General features: G+C 40.8%; 1 protein-coding gene across 1 annotated transcript; it reads right to left on the reverse strand.

Moving 5' to 3' along the window:
• Positions 1–4445: 4445 nt before the first annotated feature.
• On the reverse strand, positions 4446–15621 carry tmem106bb (transmembrane protein 106Bb). The gene is made up of 8 exons (XM_076105636.1): positions 15575–15621; positions 13988–14191; positions 13716–13779; positions 12289–12448; positions 11069–11209; positions 9429–9478; positions 6643–6696; positions 4446–6547 (listed from the first exon to the last, which is right to left on the reverse strand). The coding sequence occupies exons 2-8, from the start codon at positions 14181–14183 to the stop codon at positions 6409–6411; spliced, it is 804 nt and encodes a 267-aa protein (XP_075961751.1). The 5' UTR covers positions 14184–14191; positions 15575–15621; the 3' UTR covers positions 4446–6408.
• Positions 15622–16277: the final 656 nt, after the last annotated feature.

Here is a 16277-nt window from a genome sequence, read left to right on the forward strand (position 1 = left end):
AGAAAAGAATGACATTAACATACCTAAAACAACGATTCAAGTGGTGGATATATTGTTTATTATTTTATAATATATTGAGATAAAAATCAACCATAAAAAGCAATATGATTTGCATACAAGAGAAGGGGGGTGGGGGGTGATGAGTGGAATTGCTTTGCACTAATTTGCTCGAGGTTTTTCATCTCCCACATAAAACATACTTCAAGGACTGTCTTTTTACCGACATGACATTCCAAAATTCAGGCGGACTTCCTGATACACTGAGCTCCTCTCTCCTCTTCTCTCTCTCCTTCTGTATGAATTCATGTCCCATTAATGCTCATTACTAACTTTGCTTCTTCCTCAGATTCTTTGTGCTTTCTCTCCTCACAGGTTTACATAAATCGTGGTTACAGTGCCTATAAAAAGTATTCACCCCCCTTGGATGTTTCATCCTTTTGTTGCTTTTATACATGAAATCATGATCAGTATAATTTGGCTTTTTTGACAAGAATTTGCAAAAAAAGCTTCTTTCATGTCAAAGTGAAAACAGATTTTTACAAACTAATGTCAATTAATTAAAAATATATAGTGTAAAATAAGTATTTGCATAAGTATTCAGCCCCTTTAAAGTGACTGACCTAATTCAACAGAAGTCCAGCTAGTTGATGCCAGCAGTGTCACAAGTAGTGAAATGGAGATCACCTGAGTGCAGTTGATGTGTGTCAAGTGATTGTAGTATAAACACACCTGTGTCACCATCATAACCTGTGTCAACATGAAGATGAAAGAACACTCCAAGCAACTCAGAGAAAAGATCATTGAAAAGTACAAGTCAGGAGATGGCTACAAAAAGATTTCCAACTCACTGGACATCCCACAGAGTTCAGTTCAGTCCATCATTAAGAAATAGAAGGAGTATGGCACTTGTTTAAATCTCCTAGAGCTGGCCGTCCTCACAAACTGAGTGACCGGGCAAGAAGAGGACTGATGAGGGAGGCCACCAAGACACCTAGGACCACTCTGAAGGAGTTCAAAGCTTCAGTTACTCAGATGGGAGAGACTGTACATACAGCAACTGTTGCCCGGGTTCTTCACCAGTCGAAGCTGTATGGGAGAGTGGCAAAGAGAAAGCCACTGTAGAAAGAATTCACCCAAAGGCATGTGTGAGACTCCAAGGTCAACTGGAAGAAGGTTCTTTGGTCTGATGAGACAAAAATTTAGCTTTTTGGCCATCAGACTAGACGCTATGTTTGGTGAACACCAAACACTGCACATCACCACAAACACACCATCTCCACTGTGAAGCATGGTGGTGGCAGCATCATGCTCTGGGGATGCTTCTCAGCAGCAGGCCCTGGAAGGCTTGTAAAGGTAGAGGGGAACATGAATGCAGAAAGATATCCCCAAATCCTGGAGGATAATCTGACTCAGTCTGCAAGAGAACTACGACTTGGGAGAAGATTTATTCTCCAGCAAGACAACGACCCCAAGCATACAGCAAAAGCTCCACAGAATGGTTCAAAGACCACAAGGTGAATGTTCTGGAGTGGCCAAGTCAAAGCCCAGACCTCAATCCAATCCAGAATCTGTGGCTGGACTTGAGAAGAGCTGTTCACGCCTGATCCCTGAGCAACCTGACAGAGCTTGAGCTGATTTGAAGAAGAATGGAGAAACATCTTAGTGTCCAGATGTGCCAGCCTGAGTGAGACACATCCACACACACACTCAGTGCTGTGATTGCAGCCAAAGGTGCATTTACTAAATACTGACCTGAAGGGGGTGAATACTTATGCAATCTTTACTTTACCTTATATATTTTAATTGATTGACATTATTTTGTAAAAATCTGTTTTCACTTTGATATTAAAGGTTTCTTTTGCAAATTCTTGTCAAAAAAGCCAAATTATACTGACCATGATTTCATGTATAAAAGCAACAAAAGGATGAAACATCCAAGGGGGGTGAATACTTATTATAGGCATTGTATATCTGGACCCTGGTCGGGCCAGCTGCTGTGGCCCTGTTGACACCTACTGCTATTATTATTATTATTATTATTAGTCATATTTCTATTCTATAATTGCTACTAATACTGCTTTCATTATCATTATTATAATACTATATCAAACTACTACTACTGCTGCTACTACAATTTTGTTCTAGTATTATTTCTGCTATTATGTTTTTATTATGTTGTTCATTCAGTACACATGACATCCTCTTCTGGCCATCCTGGGAGAGGGATCCCTCCTCAGTATAAGCTAGTTACATGTATGCAGCACTCACTGCATATCCAAGCTTTTATCATATTTTATGGCTATATCATATTGACGACACTCTCTATCCTGGAGAGACGTCAGAGCAGCCACTGCCAAGGACAAGGGCAGGCTGCAGCGCATCATTCGCTCTGCTGAGAGGGTGATTGGCTACAATCTGCCGTCCCTCCAGGACTTGTTCGCTTCCAGGACCCTGAAGCGAGCAAGAAGGATTGTAGCCGACCCCTCTCACCCTGGACATGAACTGTTCGAGCCCCTTCCATCTGGCAGGAGGCTGCGGTCCATCAGGACCAAGACCTCACGCCACATGAACAGTTTCTTCCTTTCTGCAGTCGGGTTCATTAACAGAGCCCGGGACCCCCACTGACTCCGACTCTTACACCCCCAGGACAATTTGCTACCGTTACACTCCCTTGCACATCCTTTCTATGTTTCTATCTTTAAATACAATTGCCACTTTTACAATATACTTGTTTTAAAGTACTGTTATCTGTTTGTTTGTGTACCATATTTTATTGTAAAGTTTAATGTTTCTATTTTTAGATTATGTCCTGATGATTGCACTGTGTTCATTGTTTATTATTATGCACCATTCACCAAGTCAAATTCCTTGAATGTGTAATATACTTTGCAATAAAAGGTTCTGATTATGATTATGAGTTGATCGTGATGAATTTCCATTTTCTGGCTAATGTCTTGGGCAAGACACCTAACCCCAAATTGCTCCCGTAGCTACGTAGCATACGGTGTGTGAATGTTGGATAGAGTCCTGATGGGCAGGTGGTACCTTGCATGGTAGCTCCTGTCATCAGTGTGTGAATGGGTGAATGATGACATGTAGTGTTAAAGTGCTGTGAGTGGTCGGAAGACCAGAAAAGAACTAGACAAGTACAGTCTATAGCCAATGTGGCTATTTTTATTATCTCCCACAGAAGAATCATGCGATTGCTTACGAGTGTACACCTGTTTCTGCACACGACTAATCTTTGGACCAGGTTTTAATTAGGGATATCTCTATACTTTGCACTATTCAGCTTTCCTGTGGAGGGGCCACAGAACACCACCCCCACAGCATGATGCTACCACCATGCTTCACTGTTAGGATGGTGTTGTGCAGCTGATGAGTGGTGCCTGGTTTCTTGATGCTTAGAATTAAGGCCAAACTGTTCAATATTGATTTCATCAGATCAGGGACTATCACAGTCCAAGAGTCCTGTAGGTGCTTTCATGTGTCTTTCACTGAGGAGAGGCTCTGTCTGACCATAAAGCCCAGATCAATGGAGGGTCGCAGTGATCGTTGTCCTTCTGGAAATGTCTCCCATCTCCACAAAGATCTCTGCAGCTCAGCCAGGGATCATCAGGTTCTTGATCACCTCTCTTACCAAGACCCTTCTCCCCCAGTGGTCAGATTGGACGGTGCTGGTTGTTCAAAACTCCATCCATTTCAGAAATATTGAGGCAATTGTGCTCTTAGGAACCTTCAATGCAACACAACGTGTGTAGCCTTCCCAAGATCAGTGCCTTTAACATCAGGGGGGGGCAATTATTTTCCCCAAGGGGCCACATGAGAAACAGGGACTGTTGTGGAGGGCCGGACCAACAGACTGAACCCAATCCTGATCAATGTTATTCCACCTCTTTATAAAAAGCAGTAAATTGTATGGTTTTGATAAGCTGTGAGTGGTAAGAGTGATTGATATCAGTGGTGGAATGTAACTAAGTGTGTGTACTTAAGTACAAATTCAAGGTATTTTACTTGAGCATTTCTATTTTATTCAACTTTGTACGTCCACTCCACTACATCTCAGAGGGAAATATTGTACTTTTTACTCCACTACTGTCACCACTTTGTCTGGCAGCTTTAGTTACTTTGCACATTACAATTTTAGTGAACAGTGTCTAAAGGAGTTAAAATGAGCTCCACCTTAAATCAAGGTGGAGAAACACGTCAACAGTGATCAGGAGAGATGGAAGGCACCTGAGCTAAACGGTGTTAAGGGTTTGTACTTATGTCAATGTGAGATTTCATTTGTTTCCCTTCATTTTAATAAAATAAAAAGTTAAATCTTTATAGTAGATTGATGATTTAAGAACTTCATTTCAGCATATGCCTGAAACAAAATGTGAAAAAATGAAGGGGTTTTAATACTTTGCATATAAAAACACATAAAAAAAACAACCACATAATCATGTTTCAAAACTTTATTCATGCTCCCACAAAAAAAAGTCACTATGAATAATGACCAACAAGATGTTTGAAATGACATTAGAGGTAGGAGTCTAAAATAGCTTTTCCAATGTGAAATGTTAATATTGACTGTTAAGGTGCATGTCAGGATAAAATAAAGTGTGCTTCTCTTTAAATCCCACTCGATACAAACGTTACAGCTGTAGTCTAGCTTCCCAACCATCAGTTTGCAGGAACGATATTATGACGACAAGTATTTACAGGAAATGGACACAAATCATGCAACATTCTAGATACCCAAGATGTTTTTCAAATTTAAAATAGGTTTGATACAAAACTGGATGAATTTTGGTCGAAGATGAAAATATATATGCGTGTCATTGAAAAAATTAATTACATGAAATGTTGGACAAAATATTCATTTGGCATATTTATGTGAGGTACAAAAATGAGACCAGCATGTCTAGGAATCAGCACAGGTAGAGGGAGAAGTATGCATAATGTGCAAATCAACTGAACTCTAATTCACAGGATGCTCCAGATGTGCAGGGTAGAGAGGGCAGAATATAATGCTTTATTCACGAGGTTAGAAAGATACTACCACTGCTACCAATAACAATCCTTAAAAAAAATAAACGGCCCTTCATGATCGATCAACCACAAGGCTTCGGTGGTCTGCATTGTTGCTAATGTGTTAAATACAATAAATATTCAGAAATTTGATTAAAATAGACAACTAGTACAACTGTGGACTTAAATGTCAAAATCTGGACCTGAAACCATCAAAACAACACGTTTAGTAACTCTTTAAGTCAATTTGACTAAGGTACAGATGAGTATAACAGAGTTAGTACAGAAATGGGTCGAGGACCCTCTAAAGTGATAAACCCTTTTATTAAAGAGCAACTCCACTCGGTTTAGTAGCTTTGCTTGTACTTCATGCTCTTTCCACACCCAGTGCCGCCTTAGTGTCGTGCACATCTATACTGTTCTCTGTCTAAGGAGCAGTTCAGCCTGTCGCATCAGAAAGTGACTCTGAACGTCATCCTTGTGAAAGGTGGTGCTAGAAGCTTAGTGACCAAGAGGAATCTCCACTTCTTTCAATTCATTATAAAGTTTAAGACAAAAACATGTATGAACAACAAGCAATGTATAAACTATAATTATGAGCACCCGGCAACTAAGTAGGCAAGTCAGCAGATCATACAAATTCAAAGCAGACAGTGCAGTCAGAGAGGAACACAGTGTAAAACATGAGCCGTTCTCAGAATCAGACACCGCAGTATCTGAATGTTGTTACCGTGTAATAACACCACTCTTTGTGGATCCCTCTTCATAGAGCCTAACACGCGGTGATGGAGGAACACTGATAAAGTGTGCTATTTAAATATACTTATAAAGTGCATAATGGTTTGGTATGTAGTGAAATACCTTCATCAAGTTTTCAAATCTACAGTTATTATTTTAACAAATAGCCTTTTTGTTCCCTCCTCTTGCGTGAATCTGAGATTACAATGGAGTGGAATCTATTAATTACAGTGTTGTCACAATAAAATGATGATGCCACTTCAACACTGTTGGAAAAAATCAAATCCAACACCAAATAATAAGAACTATATTTTCGTCATGTGAGGCAGGAAAGAGCAGCTTTATCGAGATCCGTATTTCAGAATTATTAAAAACTTTTCTTGTAATAACTAGATACTGATCTTGCAATTATCTATGTAAACATTAATAATGAATTATTTATTATTAATATAATTGTTTTATAATAATTGCAAGATACAGATCTTGTAACTATAGTTATGGTTTTCATAATTATGAGGTATGAATCTCCTAACTAGGAGACAGTACTCCCATAACTGTATGATACACATCTTGTATTTTTTTCTTACAATTTTGAGATGTGGAAATCATATTTTGAGACACACACTGTATGTGGTGAAGGGGGGTGGGGGGGGTTTACTCAGCAGGATGTGGGACGCTAAACGGCTGAGTCATCCCTCTGACAGACGTGGTGTTCCCTCCACAGTCCACGTACTGGTACATCTCCTGAGACACCTGCTCCGCATGACCAAAGTATGTGGTGGTGACGGTCACTCTGCACAGAGTGGAGGGGACGAGGTGAAGCCTCACACACACACACACACACAGTAAACTCACATGTTTAGAGTACTAGAATACAACACAACTCACTGCATCATGACGACAATGTTGTGGACCTTGATGGTTTGGAGAGTGCAGTAGTCACTGGAAGATAAAACAGGTGCTGGTTAATATGTAGGGTGGACCAATGAACACATGAGTTTAGATAAGTACTAAGATAGTGTGTGTTGTAATATACAGGCTATATTCTGACTCAGAGTGTGTGATGTGTGTTAATGTAAACTAGGGTCTGTTCACAATGTGGGGAGTAAAAACTGCAACCAGTCAACCACTCAGTTGAACAATGTCTCCGTCCTAGAGGACAGTAAACGGGTTTGGACGGTATGACGAGATAATTGTTCAACACAATACTGGTTGGCCACGGCAACCATAATGGTGGTGGTTAAGGAGATTCTATTCTGCCATGCCTTGTGAATTTTGCACTATGTTAGTCTCTCTTTCTCTATGTAACAACATGCTAGCATATGTGGGATTTTGTGACTACATCGATCTCTTATCACATGTGGAGGAGGGAGAGAGAGAGGGAGGGGGGGGGGGGAGAGGGAGAGAGCGAGCGAGAGAGAGAAATAAATAGATACTTTATTCATCCCCAGGGGGACATTTGTTTGTTGCTCCTACTCACACACTTATTTAGAGCGCTGCTCGTTGTTTGAAAGACAAAGACTATTGAAAGACTATTGCACGTAATGTTTATGCAAGTTATTCATAATACTTTTAATGTAAACCTTATGATTCACACTTCCAACTATTTGGTAGAGTCCTATTCCTTTCCCATGTAGCTCTAACTGCAGCAGGAAAGGTTGGCAAAAAGAATGCAAATGTACCTATTTGGCGATTCTTTGGTTTCAAACCCAACGAAAAAGGAGCCAGAGAAGGTGAACCAAGTGATTTGTAAACAAGTCAGGACTAGGGAGGGAAAGCCCACACATTTCCACTCGCATCTTAAAGCTAGTTTAGAAAAGCAGAATAGTGGAACCTAGACTTTATGTGGTTCTACAGGCTCACGCTCCAGATGATGGGCTGTTCCTGTAGTGGAAAAGGCCAACATGAAATGGAGACACTATTTCTAAATGATAGCAAACATCTTTGATGGATTAGCTAATTGCGGTGTAGCGGGACACAGAAGTCACATCCTGGTTTAGGAGTCACGGTGCGGTGCAACTTCAGCACATTTACATAGAGCACATGGCAGACACACTCCTGCTGCAGAGCACCGTGGTAAACTAGCATCATTCTCATTTAAAGGAATATTTCAAGCCCTTGTGTATTACAATGTACCAACGCTGGACAAAACACTTTCCCAAAAGGCAACAGGTCACAACAGGCTAGAAAACTGAAAACAGACAATATGAAATAAATACAATGATACAAATAAAGCTTGTGCATTAGGAGTGTTAGGATGAGCTCCACGGTGGCTATATGCCAATGTAAATGACAAGTACTTCAGTAATCGTTTATCCCGGTCTGCTTTTCTCTCTCTTTGTCGCTCTAACACACACATTAGGCTACTCTTATACCAACGATATAATATGCAAACGTGTAAACTGCACTAAAAGCCGGCCTTGGCCACCTCACACGGTACTACTAGCTGGGGAAGAAACCGGTATTCTGCTTGTGGCTGTGTGCACACACCGTGACAGCACCAACACATGAATCTGCCTGACGTACCTTTGACTAATGTTTACTTTAACTATTAATCAAATGAATAATTCACAGATTAAAGAAGAACACAGATAGTCATTAGATGCAGCCATAGTCTTGTCACATCTACAGTACGTGCCTGTGTGCTCCACAACTTCAAACCACACCCTGCATCAGGCCAAGACCAGAGGTCAAACAAGTAACAGCTTATCTACATCTTAAATCTTCACTCTGTATCCACTTTTGGTGCAGAGGTTCATGTAAACAGCGCAACTTAATAAAACCTTTGACAGATGTTTATAGCTGGATCAAATCATGTGTGTAAACATCGCCAGTGCTCTTGTTTTGTATGACAGTATCTGTTGAGAAAACTTAAGCAACGTCTACTGCTGGTACCGTCTACCGCTGGTACCGTCTACCGCTGGTACCGTCCAACGCTGGTACCGTCCACCGCTGGTACCGTCTACCGCTGGTACCGTCCACCGCTGGTACCGTCTACCGCTGGTACCGTCTACCGCTGGTACCGTCCAACGCTGGTACCGTCCACCGCTGGTACCGTCTACCGCTGGTACCGTCTACCGCTGGTACCGTCCACCGCTGGTACCGTCTACCGCTGGTACCGTCCACCGCTGGTACCGTCCACCGCTGGTACCGTCTACCGCTGGTACCGTCCACCGCTGGTACCGTCTACCGCTGGTACCGTCTACCGCTGGTACCGTCCAACGCTGGTACCGTCTACCGCTGGTACCGTCCAACGCTGGTACCGTCCAACGCTGGTACCGTCTACCGAGCATCAGTGATACTGTGAGCCCAAAGGATATTAAAAGACTGAACCCCGCTGCCGTCTGGAGAGAGACGGATGTATGGACAGCCGTACTGCAGACTACAGACTACAGAGCAGCTTCCTTCCTCCTCAACTCCGCCATAAATAAATGACATGGGACTTTCTGTTGTGCTGTGTTTGCATATTACCATACGGCTACCCTCATTCCCACTATAAACCAAAGTCTCTCCAGCTATATTTGTATTAACTGTATATATTGTTTTATTTTATTTCTATTCTAATTAAAATATTTGTATATGTTCATGTAGTGTGAAGCGGCTACAATTTACATGTCATTGTGCAACCCTGTGTTGTACAATGACAGATAAACGAACCTTGTAACAGTACTTACTACATGTAGTTCATCTCATCTGCAATGGTGGTGGAGACCATATAGTCTACCTGCAAACAGAAAAGGAGTGAGAGTTGTCATACCTGCAAAAGGTGACAAGCCCGAAACCCTGTCGGGGGGGTGGGTGCATGCTCCAAGATTTTTATTTTAAATATGAGCTTTAACATGTAGCATTCTGATGTACTCTGAGAATCAAATTAAGTGATAGGACAATATTTACTTTAAGCAAAAAACTAATTTATTATTCAGTGATTAATCAGTATTTCAGCTCTAGTTGAACAGCTGGCTAGTTAGCTTTTTTTTTTTTTTTTTTAATCAATATTATTATTATTATTATTATTATTATTAACCTTTATTTAGACAAAATCAATTGAGACCGAGGTCTCATTTTCAAAAGTTTTAGTCTTATAAAAACAAAGATATGCAAGAGTAGCGAGAACCATCGCCTGTACAAATAAAGTGATTCGTTTTCATTGAACACTGTTACTGTACGGCTTCATATTAACTTCCACTGTTACTGTACAGCTGGTAGAATTGTGGCCTATCTTCTATTTGCAATTAATATGCATTCAATCCAGTTAAATTATTTAAATGAAAATGATAATCTACTCTGGCTGAGGTACCTTATCAAGAGTAAAATAATAGCTGTAATCTATACACACCTCTGCATTAGCAACCCGCTGAAATGAAGGTACAGGCACCTTAACACTCTCATTACTTCAGGGTTCTTGAGAGCAACGTGGGACTGTTGGTACACTGGCTGTGGTCATTACAGTGAACAGTGTGATGAGAGGGCATGTGAGCCCTTGTTGCTGTAGTTTATCTCCTTGGAGCAGAGGCTGCATTCAGCATACCCTGCCTTATCAATGTATTTAAAACACTGTGACAGCAGGAAGCTGTACTGCTCTCCCTTCACATCTGTCCACCTTTATCCAGGCCCAGCTCCACTCACAGCTCAGCCCTGCGTCAAGCTGCGCTACACAACCAGCCCCCTCTCCCTGAAGCTCTTTGACCACATCATCTCACTTTTCATCATCTGGGCCTCACTTTTCGTTATCTTAAAAGTTACTATGACCACGAAATCGCCTCATTCTACTTTGAGTTTAAAAAAACAACCTGCCACCAGATCCGCCGGTGTTCGGGTTTAAAGTTAATGAGTGACCGCGTGAACTGAACCGGAACACGGGGGGGCTGCATGTTTCATCACGTCACGTTTTTTTCCTCCTAAATCTTGATAATGACGAACGTTAACAGTCGATAAAGTTTTGCATGCAGTGGACGTTAACTTAACCCAGCAAGTCTGAACGGTAACGGAACATAACGTAACTTAAACTGTAACGGAGGGAAATGAAGACGCTGTACACATCTGAACGCTGATTGGCCAAGACTCAACACATCACATCACAGATGTTTTATTGGGAAGATCACGACATCACCCTTTCTCCTCGTATGACTCCAATCTGAGAAACGCTGGTTGGCAGTTGACCCCCCACCCCCCCCAAAAAATAACTCTACGGATCTACACGATTCACGTGGATGACATATTTTTGATTCAAAACGGTGAATTTCACCGAAAAGTGACAAGTTTGCAGGTATGGTTGTGTCCATCCATATGGTGAAGTGATGACCAGACACTGTACCTGTTTCATGTCCAGAGGACTGATGGCAGTCATGTTGCTGATGCGAGATTTTCCGATCACCGTTTTGGCAAACTGCACCTGAGCTGTGATGTTGGCCACCTCCACTGAGTAGTAGTTGTTGTTGGTGATGTTGAGAGTGTTCTGCAGGAGAACCAACATTGAGGGCTTATTAGTATTGATGCGTTTTATACTTCTAGCAGTGATTTCTTGCAACTGGACAGATACAAGACCTTGGTTTTAATGATCAGAGAGATGCTGTGCATCAAATTTAAATCTGGCTCAAAATGCTAAACTTCAAGTAAAGAAATCTTTAATCTTGCCAGAAGAGCAGAGGGCATCCCTGTCTGTAAATACCTTTAAAAAGAGATCTTAACACACATATATATGTTCATCTTTTTGCTGTGTTATGTTCATTGCATTGGTGTATTTCTATTGTATTGTTAAGAACCTTGTATTGCAATTTTACACAAAAGGCACTACATAAATCAATAAAGTTGAATCATTTCTGTTGACAAACAGGTCTCTTTTAATGTTTGATGAAGTATGTCATACAATCTGAAAGCTAAACTAGTGTTGAATGAAACGACCTGAAATTAATATCATAATTCATTAAAATCATGATGAAAATAAAAAAATCTGTTTTACATCTCTCGCAACTACCGAGTCAATTTAAAGCACATTTGTACATGACAGACATGGTTTATGGTTCCTGTATTATTAGCTATTTCTCTGACATTTCTCCATGGTTTCATTATAAGAATACCGATTTCACCTCTGATGTTAGGAATAAGCCCACATAAAGGATGCAAGCACTGACTGAACGTTTGACTTATTTGTGTGTTGTTTTACTTTCAGATTGATTCTGGAAACATTAAGTTAATAGCCCGGCCCTATTGAGCCCTTAAATCCAATCATTGTGCATTTAATGATCCTCAGCAAACTGCACAGCTTATCCTGTGACATCTAAACTATCTGCTCTTTTAGAGCAGCTCTTTTAGAACTAGAAGCTCTTTTCTCAGGTTATTAACCCTTTATCTACAAGGGGGCAGCAAAGATAACTTTGGAAATGACGCTCTTGTGTGTAGAGGGTTTTCAACAATGGATACTCTTCAGATGGTTGTCTAATGCATTCTCTGTCGTTATTGTATTTGCTGTTTGTATTGATCACCACTACTCATGATTTACACTAGTGCTGTTGGATGACTTGAGATGAAGCTCACCGTGATGTTGAGATAGACGCTGCGTTTCTCTTGGTCGTAGCTGACAAAAACAGATTTCACTCCGACGTAGGACACATCGATGGAGCGAGGGAAGAGGAAGAAGACAGCCAGACTGGACAGCAACAGGCAGACCACCACTGACGCTGACACATACAACTTCCTGAGGACACAAGACAATCACGGGATTCATTACTAAAACACACAACTACAACCTCTAACAGAGCTTTATCCATACTTGAATATCCTAATCTAATTAGAGAATATTGGTGCTCTGTCACATCACGCTGTAGATGAATAGGATTGTTTACAGCAGCATAAATCACTCTTTTTATCCTCCATCTTGACAACAACCAGGTAAACAGTGGAACCTCTTCACATGAATGCTGATCTACAGCAATGTGCACTGGGATGTCATGGACTGACCAATGCAGTGCTTTGCTCAATGATGTCACTTTGCATTGCAGAAAATGATGAGCCAGGTTGAATTTACAGTGTTGCCAGGTATTACCCAGAGCCCTACGCATCAAATTATGAACAGACAATACTATTTGAAACCTTGGCTAATGGTAAACAGTAAGTGGATTATTAGGAGTCATGTGGTTATATCAAAAACTACTTCACAATGTAGTGGCTAAGAAGCTCAGCATTAAAGGACATTTGGTGAAATTCTTCCTTTCTTAAGAGTGAGATGAGAAGATGGTTGTGAATCTTTCGTCTGTGTGTTCAGTATGGAGCTGGAGTCAGGGCATAGATAGCCTAGCTTAGCATAAAGACTGGAAGCAGAGGGGAACAGCTAGCCTGCTTCTGTGTAAGTTCAGAAATACACCTCTCAACACTTCTATAGCTCACTAATAATACACCGCATCTGGTTTCTTTAATAGATACAATAAAATAAATGTAAATGTGTCAGTTACATGCTTGAATTAATTCATGTTGAATATGTCCGGTGCAGTGACTGTGAGCGGCTTCTTGGAGTCTTGTTGACACAGTGAGGTTGCCAGGTTTGGTATAATGCACAAAAATTCATATATTGAGAAGAAATTGAAATGCCTTTTTTTTTTTTTAAATGTGTTGTTTCGTTTCCCATTAATTCTTTCTTCCACTCCTCATTTATTTTTTAAATCCGTGTAGTTTATTGAATGACAATGCATCTAAATTTAGAACGGCACTATAGCAATATCGTACTTGAGAGCTGGACAGTTATCTGAGAACAATGCACACACTCCAGACAATCAGTACATGTTTTGTATATTAAAAAAAGTTACTACGCCTAAACACATGTTTGAGTATGATAGCTAAACTATGTGTGTGTATTTAATTCAACTTTACATACACATGCAAATCCTGAAAGATGTAAAGTTGTAATTGAACCAAGTCAGTGGCTCTGTGTAACAGTGCTGAGGGGACACACAGATAACAGCACTCACGTCCTCCTGGGTCGCAGCCTTTGGTCACTGTATGGAATCAATGCCACAAGTTGATTTTCTTGTCCTGAAACACAGGCAACAATCAATGATGAGTCACTGCTGAACTGTTTTGGAAACTAAGTCTGTGGTGCAATGAAAGCCTTTTGTATGTCATCCCCCTGCTTTACTGAAGGATTATCACTGGATACTGTAAAATCATACGACTATGGAAGACAGACAGCTAACTAACATTTAGACTACCCCCACCCTGACTGTGTACACAGTAGTGTTACCTCTGGGGATCCTCCCAGTGCCCTGACATGTGGGACATGTCACACTGTCCCGTCCTGTGAACTCCACATAAGGGAACTGGGAGACGTCTCCACCCTTTCCATCCTCAGTCTGAGAGTCCTCCAGAGGAGAGGTGAGGCTCTCCTGGCCGTCATCCTGGCCCGTCTGCTTAGTGAGGTGGGAAAAAGACTTTCCCATAGTCACACCTGGAAAACACAAGAACAGTCTGTGATTCACACGGTCAGCTGGGTCTGTTCACAGTCCATCCATACCTGAGTTCAATGATTAACGTATAGCTATGGGACCAATGGAAAGCAGTGTTAAACGAGTAAACAATGATAGGGGAGCAGAGCTGCTATGATTAGTCAACTAATCAATTAGTGGATCGATAGATAATGAATCAGCAACAAAAGTATTTGGTTCCAGCTTCTCAAATGTAAATTTTGCTGCTTTTCAGAGACATTTATTACTGTTGGTTGTATAAAATAAGACCTCTGAAGACAGCAGCTTGGGCTATGGGGCACTGGGATGGACGTTATCGTCTCTGCTGCTGCTTGCATATAGGGGACACACTGATTCTTATTTCTCAGTCAGAAAATTCTCACTCAGCCCTGTCAATCCAATCAGTTAAGAAATATTTCACGTTTCCCTTCCAATTATCTGCAAAAAAAAGTTGTTCTGTTTTGACTGTTCCTGTGTTGTTTTTAGTCCCAATTTGTTTTGCCCGTTTGCCTTGAGAGTTCCCACTTCATGCAGGATTACATTACAAAGAACCCAGTATAGATATATAGATATACATGCATGTGATTCAATTCATTGTGATTTCAGCCTTCGATTTAAAAATAATATCTCATTCATCTTGTTACAATCATTATGCTTTCATAAACACATATTTCTTACTTTGCTATAAATATCTTACGAGAAGCTTTGTCTCTCTTAGCAGCAGGCTTCCTTGTCCATCAGGCTGTAGCCCATGTATAGGCCAACAATTCCATTAAAAAGGGATCAATTCAAATATGAATATAGGGAGGTGGGTGGTCACACTCAACCTGGTGTTTTAGTAAAGTCACAGCTGATTGTCAAAAGACTCATATAATATAAGAGACGTGTCAACTGTCAGTCATACCTTGTTAAATGATAACGCTATATAATGGGTGGTAGAATATCTGCTGGTTGAGACGGGCATTACTTAGCAAGATTACGCTAACGTTAATAGTGCTAACGTTTAGGCCTGTGAACTTTAAGTTAGAGCGAAGGCAGTTAACATTAGCAATATGTTGGCAGGGGAGAAGTTACTGTCAATGTCGATGTAGCTAACAACATTATACAATCAACTGAAGTGAACAAGTAAGCTGTCAAAATGCCTCCTTAAAAGAAAACCCCACCAGAGTAACAGTTAGCTAGCTACAATTGCCAAGGCTCACGTCTAACAAATTCCAAAATGAACCTTAGCCGTGGCCAATGCTACCATAGCTTACTCACCTAGCTACTTTAATGTATAACACGCTCTATCCACCAGAGATTAATATGCGAAACACCGTCATAACACGTAAATTCAATGAAATAAGGTCAGAGAAAATTAACGCTACCTGAATGCGACCTACTGCTGCTGCTGGTTCATGCACTTTGTTTATCCTCTTAAAAACAGACATGCGCACATGTGATACATTCACTACCGTGGGAAAAGTCAGTTTCAAGCTTAGAAGTACGATTACATCATGATGACATCTATTAAGATCCCTTATGGAGCAATAACAGACACAAATTGATTAGGCTACTTAACTGCTGTGTTTTTGTCTAAAAGGAAAGAAGAAACGGGAAAACACCTCACCTATTTATCAAACTGCAGTGTACTGGCATATGTTTTTTAAACGTTGGCCTTACCCTCTCCTGCAGCCAAAGAAGATGCATGTCTCTATGTACAAAGAAAGGGTAAGGCCATGTCACAGCAAAATCGATCTACCTTCTATTACCAGTAGGCTAAACGTGCCGGCTTCACCTGTAAATTTGCAATGTCATCTGAATATTGCTCATGTTATTATCCCTTGTTCTTTTTATTTAGCTTTTTTCCAGACATTAGGGTTAATCAAATGAATGCTTTCTGGGTGAATAATATGGCAGTGATCTAAGAGCATTTTCAAGGACTAGTTTTGACCCTGAGTCAAAAATCAATGTCATTTTTGTCAATGCTGAAGGAGTTGGAGAAGGGGCCGTAGATGAGGGGGGTCCCACAAGGGACTTTTGTACTCTCCTCATGAGACAACTTGAGAGCCACAGCATATTTGAAGGTCC

This window comes from Anarhichas minor, unplaced genomic scaffold, assembly GCF_050575085.1.
Source record: "Anarhichas minor isolate MPS153535 unplaced genomic scaffold, ASM5057508v1 ptg000033l, whole genome shotgun sequence".
In the NCBI taxonomy this organism is placed as follows: domain Eukaryota; kingdom Metazoa; phylum Chordata; class Actinopteri; order Perciformes; family Anarhichadidae; genus Anarhichas; species Anarhichas minor.

Bases quoted from the DNA above. Each gene is read 5' to 3' on its own strand.
- tmem106bb (XM_076105636.1), bottom strand. From the start codon at position 14,183: ATGGGAAAGTCTTTTTCCCACCTCACTAAGCAGACGGGCCAGGATGAC. The intron at 9,479-11,068 runs GTACAGTGTCTG...TTCTGTTTGCAG, and splicing joins GTCCTCTGGACATGAAACAG to GTAGACTATATGGTCTCCAC. The intron at 6,697-9,428 runs GTAAGTACTGTT...TTTATCTTCCAG, and splicing joins GATGAGATGAACTACATGTA to TGACTACTGCACTCTCCAAA.